Source organism: Anser cygnoides, chromosome 5 (assembly GCF_040182565.1).
Source record: "Anser cygnoides isolate HZ-2024a breed goose chromosome 5, Taihu_goose_T2T_genome, whole genome shotgun sequence".
In the NCBI taxonomy this organism is placed as follows: Eukaryota; Metazoa; Chordata; class Aves; order Anseriformes; family Anatidae; genus Anser; species Anser cygnoides.
The window spans coordinates 49967386-49979601 of record NC_089877.1 but is presented as its reverse complement, the minus strand read 5'-3'; the positions used below and the strand labels follow the sequence as shown (position 1 = coordinate 49979601).

The 12216-nt window shown below is 38.2% G+C and overlaps 1 protein-coding gene across 1 annotated transcript in view; it reads left to right on the top strand.

Annotated features, from left to right (window-relative positions):
* Positions 1-3262: 3262 nt before the first annotated feature.
* Positions 3263-12216, top strand: part of TRIP11 (thyroid hormone receptor interactor 11) — a 32151-nt gene continuing 23197 nt past the window's right edge. Inside the window, exons 1-7 of the mRNA XM_048070511.2 lie at positions 3263-3617; positions 6002-6078; positions 7733-7843; positions 9004-9276; positions 10126-10194; positions 10900-11065; positions 11814-12179. Coding sequence (XP_047926468.2) covers positions 3479-3617; positions 6002-6078; positions 7733-7843; positions 9004-9276; positions 10126-10194; positions 10900-11065; positions 11814-12179 — 1201 coding nt within the window. The 5' untranslated portion in view covers positions 3263-3478. The remainder of the gene's footprint in view (positions 3618-6001; positions 6079-7732; positions 7844-9003; positions 9277-10125; positions 10195-10899; positions 11066-11813; positions 12180-12216) is intronic.

Below are 12216 nucleotides of genomic sequence, written 5' to 3'. Positions count from 1 at the left end.
AAGTCTTATTGTAAAAAACAAATTGACTTATCAATATATTTTGTAATTGTGATATGATATTTAAGGGAACTTCATACTTCATTCATCCAACAGACGTTTACTGTTTTCCTCACAGTCTATCTGACATAATTTGTGGTTTTCTGCCTGTAGAGATCAAAGGTATAGTGGGAATGAGTGATACTTGCTAGATATCTTCCACAATTCGTTCTGTAAGTATAATTCTGTAAACTGCTTTCATGGTTTTGTAATGAAAGCAAGAGGAAAAAGTGTTGTAATGCAGTCATGCCTGAATGCAATTCTTGTTAGGCATGGTATTATACATATGAACTATATAAATTGTCATTTTTTTTTCTGGGCTTGGAACTAATCTGATATGCCACTGGCTTACTCTCCTCCTACGTTTGGGCTCTGTGCCACTTGAACATCTTCAACAAAACATAAGCAGCAAGTATAAATGTAATTTTCAGCTAGCATGTGCTTCTGTTATTTTTCATACTTCATTAATTCGTAGGCTTCACACTGCAAGGCATATATAGATTTCTCAGCTGGAGTACTACCAACACAAAGTTAAGTCTGCAATGTGTTTTAATATTGGACTATTTCATTTATCACAAATTTATAAAATGGTGAGTGGTGGGCATAATAGCTGTGCTTAAAATAACTTCTGCACAAACAAGTAGTATTATTTCCCTATCTCAAACAAATAGTGTTGTTTCCAAGCTGCTTTTTTTTATTACAAAGTCGACAGGGCTCTTTAAAAAAAAAAAAAAAAAAGAAAGTGTTGCAGTTATTTCGAGAAGTCTTGAGATTTTTCTATTATTTAGTAACTGTTTCAAACATGCTGATGAAAATGTACAAACAGGGGTCTTAGTGGGAAATATTATGGGGAGTGGAGTTAGGGAGCACAAGCACTCATATTTGTAAGTATTATTATTGCACAATTATTGTTATCACCACGTGCTTTAAATTTGGCTTTAAAGGATTCCGAAAAAGAAGCCAAGAAAAGACTAAGTAGAAACTTTTTTAGGGACTTGTGAAATGGTTGTTCATGTTACAAGCCAGTACTGTGCTATATTAAATAAGCTTAACTTCTGGGAAATCTTCATAATTACTCATAAAACATTGGTTTTTTTGGTTTTTTTGTGTTTTTTTAAATAAACTCCAAGAGATAATGTATTCTCACCACATGCACATGATCAGTTGTTTGAGTTAAAACCATGTTGATGGTCTTCATATTAATACATTTACACTGTATAAACAGTCCAAATATTTAATTATTTATATTCAAATGAGTAGTTTTCTTGTATCCAACTTTTTATCTTGAAAGCAAAGGGGTTTGCAATAAACTTTATTTTTTAACCTGCATACACACTTTTTGCCTTATTTGCATTTGGGGAATTGAATGAATGCTTCAGTATTTAATGTACTTTTCCTTGTCCAGTTCTAGTTCTTCAGAATAAGTTAAAGTCCATCTGTCTTTTCACCTGCTTTCACAACATCAAAATGCTTTTACATTATTTACTTTAAGAAATTATTTACTTTAAGAAAAGTAAATAAGCGTTGCACATTTTTTTCCCCTGGTACAGCCACTGTAAATTCAGAAGGGGAAACTTACAAAAAGGTTTTACAAGAGGTGTAATTATTTAGATGTTACTGGGCAAGAAGGGAGGAAAGCTTTGATAGTCTTTATGCAAATATTGATAAAATTCTGTCTTTTGCTAGATGAACCCCCTTATGTACAAAACTGTGTGGAATTAGGATTTCCTAAAGGAATAATTTTGTTCTTCTCCTGCATGTTAGTTGTATATTAGAATTCATTTTCAGTAGTAGATTTTTCATCTTGAGACTCTACTTTCAGTATCAGGATTTTGGCATTAGATCTCTATACAATTTTTTTCTTTTTTTTTTGTATATAAAACATATGATGCTAAAAACCTTTTAAAATAGAAAGCTTAAATGCTTCGTCATTGTTTTGAATGGAAAATGGTAGTACTGTTTAACATTTTGAAGATTCTGCTTAAATAGATACAACTATGTAAGGTTGTATTTGACATAACTTTTTAAAAATAAATACAGTTACAGTGTAATGTTTCTCTCTTGATCTCAGCATTTGCATGTGGATGGGGCACAGAAGCATTAAACATTAAAATCTCATCTTTGATATCAGTGGGCTTTGGATCAGGTATTGTATATATGTTAGCAGTTGGCTAGTTTTTTCCTGCTAATAACTTGCTAATAGCTCATCACTGATTCTTTTTCACCTGTTACTTCAAAATTTATGCACAGAACACCTCTGTTAGCAAGGAAGTTGGCGTTGGTTATAGTTATGCTGTATTTTTAAAAGTTGAATGCTCTCTAATTTTAAAATAAGTGAATGCTGTTTTTCTACAAGAACATGCTTTATTTTCAGGGCACACCACGTTGTTTCTGCAAGCCAGTCAATCAAAGATACTGGGTGATTTCCACCCAGTACCGCTATCACAAGGAGATGGAGCCAGTCAGCTAAAATATGGGTTGCACTGCTCAGTAATCAGTTTCCAGTTTTTCAAGAGTAATAATTTTAAGAAGTGGGGGAAAAAACAAACAAACAACTCTGTGCTACTTTGACTTCTTTCCCTCTTTGGCTTTATAAAATGAATGGTGACAGGAGGTGTTTATATCATCTCTAAATATTTTTGTTTGGATGACATCCCTGATCTTATTTAAAATGTGTTAAAAGTTTTCTCTGAAAAGGAATTAACCACAGAAGATTGGAAAAGAAGGGTCGTTTATGTCATACAGACATTTTATTTTAGGATGAGCTATGTTAAAAGATGTTCTGAGCACTGCAAACTGCAGGAAATGCTGGATGGCGTGTTTGGCTCTCTCCTTTTGGCATTTCTCCTAAGAAGGGAAAATTAGTTCTCCATTAAAAGCAGTTTTAAATTAGCAAAACCAATTAAGTTATGTGTTTACATTTTATACTGTAACACAGCACTAACACCTTCCCGAATTTCACGTAGAAGGTGTTCTAATTGGGTACTCTAATTCTGTGTATGTTTTACTGGAGATAGAAATAGTGGATGACTACTAGATTTTCATTATGGATAACTACGAAGGTGGTAAATACCAATCTGAAAAAGCTGCAATTTATACAGCAGTCAGGGTTGCGGTTACCGCACCCCGCCGGCCGGGCCCCGTCCCTCACAGGGCGGGCAGCCGCCGGGGCCCCGCCAGGCCGCCCGGGGGCGCTGTAGCCGCCTGCGGCCGCCTCGCTGGTGCTGGGGGCGGAGCCGTGATGGCGGCCGTCGAGGTGGCAGCGCCGGCGGCGGCCGGGAGGAGCCGCTGAGGCAAGGGGGGGCCGCGGCAGCGCTCCGCCGAGCCCGCTGAGGGAGCCTCGGCCCCCGGGGGGGGCAGGCGGCCGCTTCCCTTCTCTCCCGACGAGGCGGCTGCCGGGCCGCGGTCCTGCTGAGGGAGGAAGCCCGGAGCGGGCCCGGCCATGGCGTCGTGGCTGGGCGGGCTGGGCTCGGGGCTGGGCCAGTCGCTGGGGCAGGTGGGCGGCAGCCTGTCCTCGCTCACCGGGCAGCTCTCCAGCTTCACCAAGGACATCCTGCTGGAGGGCGCCGAGGAAGTGGGCGGTAAGAGGGGACGGGGCGGGACGGGGGGGGTCACAGCGCTCCTGGGGCCGCCCCTCGGGGAGCCGCTGTGCCCGCAGGGAGCCCCCCGAGCTGCCGGCCCGGTGCCTGGGCTCGCTTTGTTTGCGTTTTGTTCCTCCCTCGGGATCCGCGGGGTAAACAAGCGCATTCCCAGGGTATAACACGGGAGGCAAACCTGTCGTAGGTTTATTATTCTGAAGCGTGGATGGCGTGGGGTGCTCAGCCCTAATGACAACACACGGCGGTCATCGTCGTGTTTGTCTGGTTTATCTGAGTCTCCGTTTTTATTAGGTGCTTGCAGAGTGGTTCCACAAAACTTCTGCCACTGGTGTTATCTGAAGTCTGACGTGTCACACAGGCAAAGGTCCAGGGCTTCTGAGGTTTTGTTATTTATATTTCGGTAGGGCAGTCAACATCTACTGTTTCGTACAGCCAAGCAGGGGATCACGGCCCTTGTTGTATAGAGATTAGAGGCTAGAATGACTGGTATTAAAAAATCAAGCAACCAAAACAACAGTCAAAACAAGACAGCTGAGGCATCAGAGGATAATAAAGTCGTAATAAATTTGTTCTAGACTATAGTGTTTTCTTTCTGTTTGTAGTAATACTTTTCTAATAGGAGTATTTGAGTAAAACTTCTGATTTTTATAGTAAAGCAAACGTATAAAATGGCGATTAAGTATCAATAGGTTAAAATCACAAGTATCTGCCATCCTAAAACTACAATTTATTGGAAAAAGCAAGTATTCTAAAATAAGTGTTAAGAATACCAACCACAGAGAACTTGTGAATGCTCCCCTTAGAACGTGGATTTAAACAACTGTGCCTTGTCTGCAGCTCCACAGCTGCGAAACATCGTGAAAGTATTGTATAAATCTTGACAGCAGTGTGACACCAGTGGTCTGATATAAATGGGTGTTTTGATATATGTGTAAAATGCTTAGAAGAGAGAGATTTTTTCTAATCGAGAAGTTACCTTTTCCCACTTTTCTGAAGGATATACTGTGAATTATTTTAAATTGCAAAATCCATATTGGTTTAGTTTGGAAACTTAACTTTACACTGATAAACCCTGTAGTCATCTAGTGTCTTTGTTTTCAGGTTTTAAAATCTGAATTGTGATTCCGATACGCAGATCTGTGCTTCGGTTTGTGCAGGAGAGAGCTGGTGTTCAGTAGCTGCTTCCAGACGTGCTGGAAGATACTGCTAGATGCTGCTGTGAACAACTTCCATTTCTTAACAGTTTTAGGGTAGAGTATGTTGTTATGGGGTACGAGGCTTACTGACCTGGGGATGTAAAAATCCAATGGCATCGAAGTGTTCTGCTCCCTAGGCCACATGGTATATGAAAGTCTTTAAAGAACACTTCTCAAGTAGTTCTTTTCCTTCCTTTTTATCCTAATTTTTAATGTTATCTCTTACATTCGCTGCTTTGCCAGCCAAACTAATGAAGGTGTTTGTGGATTGCAGACGCTCACATCTTCAATTAAACAGTTTTTATGGGCGTAACGCAGCCTCTGCAGCACTTAAGCAGCATCAATGTTAAGCATCACATAGGAAATTATAAAATACAGTATTTAGTTGCACGAGTCTATTTATTTCAAGTTTTGAAAAAAATGTCGAGGTTGCATTATGGCCAATAAATTTTTATGTTTCGTTAATAAAAGGAAATGTTCTATTTCTACCCATTAAAATTGGGACATGGGAGAAGTAAACATAGATTATTTGAAGAAAATTGATCATTAGAGGACAAGGATCCAGGGGGAGAATAATGTGCTTATTGTGTTAAATAAAATGGTATGGTCAGATTGTTTTGCCTTTCTAAACAAAAGTGAGTTTTACAGGGATTTTTCCCCTTTATATGGAGGGGGCAGGACTGGTGTTTTGTTGTGTGGGGATTTTTGTTATTTTTTGTTTGTTTTCCTGACTAAATTTAGTTAGTCACTGTTGTATGTACCTTGTGGAGCTAGTTCCTTTTTTGAACCTTCACATGAAATTGTTGAGAAATAGTCACGCACGACCATCGTGTCAGGAGGAAAGTCCTAAATGAAAAACTGATTGTGACACATAACAGACAAGTAAAAACTTTTTCAATTCACTTATTTTAAAGCTTAATTTCATACTTTTGCCATTAGTTTTGTGATCCAACTTGAAGACTAGGTGAGGGAGAACTAAATAAGGTTCAGAAAGGTTCTGGTCTGAGAAATAATGTGTTCAGATAAAAGCGGCTATTGATATTTACATAGGAATGAACATTAAAGCAGTCTAAAGAAAAAATACTTATTAATGGCTGTGCTCTTAAATAATGTCTTCTCAACAGATTAAGAGTTGGTTAATAAAACTGAAAATTTTCCCTTTTCTTTCAGATGCAGCAACAGAGCTCCATGTGTCCAATTCTAGACTCAGAGAAATAGAAAGTATTAATGCAGCACAGAAGTCTGAAGTAAGAAATTTTGAAACATTACCGTAATTAAAACCAATTAGTATGATTTTTTTCTGGTAACGATGAAATGTTGCATCAAAGTTGCTCAGCTTCAGGAAAATCTGGAAAAAAAAAGGGTAACATCTCTTTTCTTTGCTGACTAACTGCCACCACAGTCAGGGGGACAAATATATTTATATGAATATGCATGTGGCGTGAGTTTTCATCTCGTGCTCACTGGTGTATTCTGCAACTGTTCCTGCTCATTGTGGGGCCTTGTACTATAGCAGTAGACTTTGGCTGTGAAAAACTTGCAAATGCAAAATTCTTGTAAGTTTTGGTAAATTTTAGCTGGTAAAGGGTTAATTGGTTTGTAGTATTTCGTATTGTGGTGGCTTTACCCTGCCGGGCAGCTAAACTCCACAACCACTCTCACTCCCACTCCTCAAAAGAAGAGGGGGAGAAGAAAGTATGATGGAAAGAAAAAGGCTCACAGGTTGAGATAAGGATAATTTGATTAAAGGGAAAAGAAAGAGGGGAAAAACAAGTGAAGGCTGTGTGGAAGCAAAGAGCGGGGAGAAAAAAAGCAATTATTCTCTACTTCCCATCGATGAGCAATGTTCGGCCACGTCCCAGGAAGCAGGGCCTCAATACATGTAGCAGTTGTTCGGGAGGACAGATGTCTTGATAACGAGACTGCTCCCCCTTCTCCTTCCTCTTTCCCACCTTTTATTGCTGAGTGTGACACCATATGGCATGGAATATCCCTTTGGTCAGTTTAGGTCAGCTGCCCTGGTGATGTCCCCTCTCCACCTCTTGCCCACCCCCAGCCTGCTGGCTCTGGGGGCTTTGGAGAAAGTCTTGTTCCTGCGCCAGCCCTGCTCAGCAAGAGCCAAAGTGTTGGTGCTGTATCAGGGCTGTTGTAGCTGCAGGTGCAGAGCAAAGCACTGTATGGGCCACCACAGGGGAAGCAAACTCCGTCCCAGCCAGACCCAGTACGTATATATATGACCACAGATCTACACGATGCCTGGTCGTGCTTGGCAGCGCGTTGTCTGCTACAGGCATCAAAGATGGGTGTATGTGTTCCCCCTTGCCCTGATGCAGTTCTCTTTCTGTTGCCAGTATAGTCATTTTGACATAGCTGCAGATGCTTGTGCTCTTCCAAGGCCGCTTAAAAATCCCATGTGCCCTTCAAAGGGCTTGTTGGCCTTGTGACTGTTCGTCTGTAAACCAACCACTCCATGTATGACATCTGCTCTCAAGAGCGTTGAAGTGCTAGATAGTATTTTGGGGAAGTAATGGTTTCCTGCTTCTTTTTTTAGGTTCTTGATATGTTTCTTGTCAGAATAACGGTCTGTATGGATCTTAGCCCCCGTTTATGCTCTGTGGCTATTTTTAAGTTCCACGTGTAGTTCAGCCTTGAATTTTTCTTCTTGGCATTTACTTCTGACCACTGCAAACCACCATGTCATACAAAAATGGAAAGCTTGTGTGTGAACTTGATTTTGGGACCACACATGGAAGTTAGAGCTACTGTGTATTTTGAGTCAAATAATGTGAGAAATCTATACTATTTAAATGATTTTTTTTCCACTGTTCAGCAGGCTTCTGCTTTTCTAGTTCTATAAGAACCGTTCAGAATTTACTAACATGCATTTCTCATTTTTGCTAGAATGAGAGACTGAAAAAAATCTGTAGTGATTTAGAAGAAAAGCATGAAGCAGCAGAGCTTCAAGTAAAGCAGTTATCTATAGAGTACCGAAATCAGCTGCAACAGAAAGAGGTATGATACAGAGTAAAGTATGTAGGTATGTCCAATATGCATTATGTTAATTTTTTTTTTTTTGCTGTTATAGTGTCTGTGGCCTTTCAGTTGAAGTGTCAGAGTTGTGAATATACTGTTACAGATTGCTTGTTTATTAATATAGACGCTGAGAGACCAAGACATGAATTTCATTGAGTCACGTAAAGTAAGCAGAGCTGTTGGGAGATAAGTGAGGAAAGAGAAAACTGGGAATGTCATGTGTGTGTCAGAATTTTAGTTCCTGTAATCTCTGAGAAATGGTACTTTAACTGCTTTGCATTTCTAGGTCAATGGCCTTTTTTAAGGAAGATGGTGGGAGCAAACTCTCATTTGAAAAAGTTACATTGTCTGTGGATATTGTAATTATTTATCTTAAAGTATACAATTAAAGGAAACAGAGCTACCTTTCATAATTTGAGAAAGTGCACCTTCGGTGTAAACACACCAATTTTATCACCCACTGGGTAACATGAGCTTTTGTAGCCTTTTAAATGAAGACAGTTGCCACTATGCCTAGAATACTACACAAAATGAGTTTTACTTCTGCTTTATTTGTAAATACATGGGGGAACTAGAGGAAGCAGAACTTTGAGATGTGTAGAATTCTGCTCAGAAAATATAACAGAGTAGTTATGGGAGTATTGCATGCAGCTAATTTTAGCTTAATGTAAGTAAATTTGCAATATATTGAAATGTCGAGCATAAAATAAATCAAATATAATGTAAATAACATATATAATGCTATGTTTAATTTCCATATTTGAACAAACTCTTTAAACATCCTTTTGTTGTTTTTGGACAATCTATTAGCTTGAATCTTGATATAGTACATAGGTATCTAGGCTGCTGAAAAAATCAATAAAAACCTCTATGGAAGTAGGTGTTGAAATACTTAACTAAAAAGTATTAACACTTTTAATATATACATTGTGTGAGATGCTTTGTAACACGTCAGCTAAGACTGCTTTTCTCCATTAGGAGACTGTTCAAGGGTTTTTCTTCTTTTATTTTTTTAGTGGAAGTGACCAGTAATTTATGCTGGGGGGGAGTTGTTTGGTTGGTTAATATTTCGTAAGAGAACAAATAGAGTATATTTTGATACTCTTACTGAAACAATGCATTGCATTCTGTATGTTCAGGTGGAAATCAGCCATCTGAAGGCTAGACAGAATGCACTGCAGGAACAATTGCAGAAAGTACAGACGGCTGTTCAGTCATCACAGTCAGCTGCTGGTTTGCAACCAGCTACTACGTCGGCTTCCTTTGTTCCAGTGGTTAGACATTCCTCAGGTTTTGAAGGAGATGACATGGATTTTGGAGATCTAATCTGGTCTCAACAGGAAATAAACAGATTGTCCAATCAAGTTTCTAGGCTTGAATCTGAGGTGGACCACTGGAAGCAGATTGCACAGGTGAGTGATTTCCCCTCTGTCTTCCCCTCCCCTCCAAATTAGTATTTTCATTGCATTTGGTGTTTTGGAAGTGAGTCTTTATAACTTCATGCTGTAAAATTTATAGAAGCAACATGATTTGATGGAAGAGCTGAAACCTAATGATCTTAGTCATTTTTTTTTTGCCATTACATGACTAGGGACACATTCAGTAATTGTTTTCCCAATGCCTTTTTGTGATGCTTTTAAGTGTGATTTATCAAGTAAGGAAAAGCTTGTCATAAACGTTCACCTAAAATATTAATACTACTTCAGGGTTTCATTTTTATGGAGCCTTTCAAAAAACACTTTTCTTCTATCTAGCTGTGATATCAACTGCTTATTGACAACATGATACTATCAAAAGTGCTAGATAGTATCACAGTGCTTAATACGTCAGTTGTACTTTATGGTCTGTGGATGCAAGAAAGGCTTTCAAGCTGTTGTTGATGTGAGTCATCATTTCTCAACTATAGCCTGATTTCAGAGATACTACTTCCTCTACATGGAAATACAGGAGTAAAATTAAGCAATCCTGTTGCTTTGTGTAACTAGGTGCAGTAGTGTCATGCCCCCACTTTCCCCCCACCTACCATTACGGATGTGCACCTAATAAAAAAATCAATGGAAAATTGATTTTTTTTTAAATACACTTTTTTGAGTGCATTTTCACCATAGATTTGAACTTTGTTTCATGTTAGAAGCTTCGTATTTGCTTCACGTAACCTTTGTTGTTTTCTACCGTTGATTACCAAATGAAGATGTGCTTACTTGAAAAATATGTGTATTAATCACAATTACCACATGGAGGTATGATTCTTCTTTTCTCAGTCTTCCAAAGTGCAAGGGACAAGTGTTGCTGAACAAAGTGAAATATGCAAGCTTCAAAATACCATTAAGGTAAGGTGACACCTTTGACAAACTGTTCCTAGCTTATACTAGGTTATGATGGTTTTGTGTATGGACACATGATGTGAGTAAAGTTAAAAATATTTATAACACTAGCACTTACATCTTCTCTGTTTAAAAATGCATGTGGACATGTATTTTTACTACTGACTGAAATGTTGCTGTGCTAAATTTCAAAACATGGCCAAGTATTCTGAGAAAGTGAGGGTGTTTGTATAATTTGATGTATATAGTATCTAAGCTTACAAGAATGCCATTAGCATTTATGAGGGCAAATCGCTTTTACAAGCTGTTGATGACTTGAGACTGAATTTTAGATATGCCAAGTAGTTTTTCCTCCCTTCCCATAAACACCTGCTCTATTTTCATTGAAGATGCAAAAAACAAATCTTCAAGTCTTCCATGAAAGTTATTAGAAATGTCCTGCTGTATCCACTTCTTATACTTTAATCTTTATACTATCCTTTTTTAACATTTGCTATTGTGTAGTTGTCTAGAGCATATTGTTTGCATAAATATGTTTTTAAACAAATAACTTTTTAAATGTTTCAAAAAAAAAACTTGGCCTTTTCTGTGAGAAATCCCTTAATAAATCTTTTGATTTTACTAGGGAAAACTTCTGTTTCTTTTGTGTTGTTTCTTTCTTAACCTTCTGTACTGTATTTTACCATTCTGTTTCTCTAACGATATTTTTAGGAGCTTGAACAGAATTTAAGTCAAGAAATAGATGACCATCAACATGAACTTTCAGTATTGCAGGATGCACACAGACAAAAGCTAATAGAGATAACTCGTCGACATCGAGAAGAGCTGAGTGAATATGAAGAGCGAATTGAAGAACTTGAGAATCAGTTACAGCAAGGTCTTTGTTACCACGTGCTTACTTTTTGAGATTGCTTTCTGATTTAATATGCAGTGAATTTTGGTTAAAGTATCAAATATGTGTATGTAGCAACAGTGTAATAAATATTAAGTAGATTGTATTTAGAAATTTGAATTTCAACTACAGTTCAGTCTTATGCTTAAGGTGGCATGTGTCCTAGTATCTTAAATTCAGTGTGGTTGGGTTGAATGCCAGAATTGTTTTGAGAAGTACTATGTGCCAGTTGGGTTACTAGATTAAAAGCTTGAAGGTTGCCATAAGGACCACACACGTGTCTGTGGCATGATTAGATTGTAGAAGAAGCCCAGTAGTTCTCATGGGGAGCCTTCATTACACCTTGAAGGTACTTCATATTCCCAAAAAAGTTAGGTCAGTTAGGGTCTCTTAAATTAATCATAGAAAACTGACAGATTCCATGTCCTAATAAATTAGTGTCCTTAATCTTACCCACCCTTCCTGGTCAAGTATATGTATATGTTAATTAAATCTTGAATTATGTGTCTTGCAACACCTTTTAAAACCGTTTAGAGCAAGGAGTTTGTAAGCATTTGAAGGGCTGTTTATCAGATCATTCACATGCATGATACTGCTTCAAATGTTAATTCTATTTAAGTTAGTTTTCTCTTGATGATGATCATGTCTTTGTTTGAGACTATAGAAAGAGTGGAATTTACTTAAAAGTTACTAGTTGGTTAGTATTGCAAACCTGATCTCTTTTGCTTTTTAGATGGTGTAAGCACTGATGCTGTGGATGACTCTAAAATTAGTGAACAGAAAAAGGGTGCTCAGAATCTAGAAGGAGGAAAAGCAGAAGACTTGCAAATTATAAAAGACCTAGAGGATGAAATAAGAAGATTAAATCAGAAATTATCTTCTGCCAAAGAAGAAAACAAAATTCTTCTGAAAGATCAAGAATTGTTAAAGGTAGAAAAAATCCAAATAACCCAGGAATATGAAAGTCTAAAATCTGACTTTAGCGTACTTCAAAGTTCTGTCACAGAGCAAGATGCTCTCTTGAAAGAACAGGAGAAGAAGTTCCAGTCCAAGACAATGCTACCAGAAGATGTCATCAGATTGCAACAAGCACTGTTAGGTACAAAGATGATGTGGGTTTATTTTGTTGTTTGTGT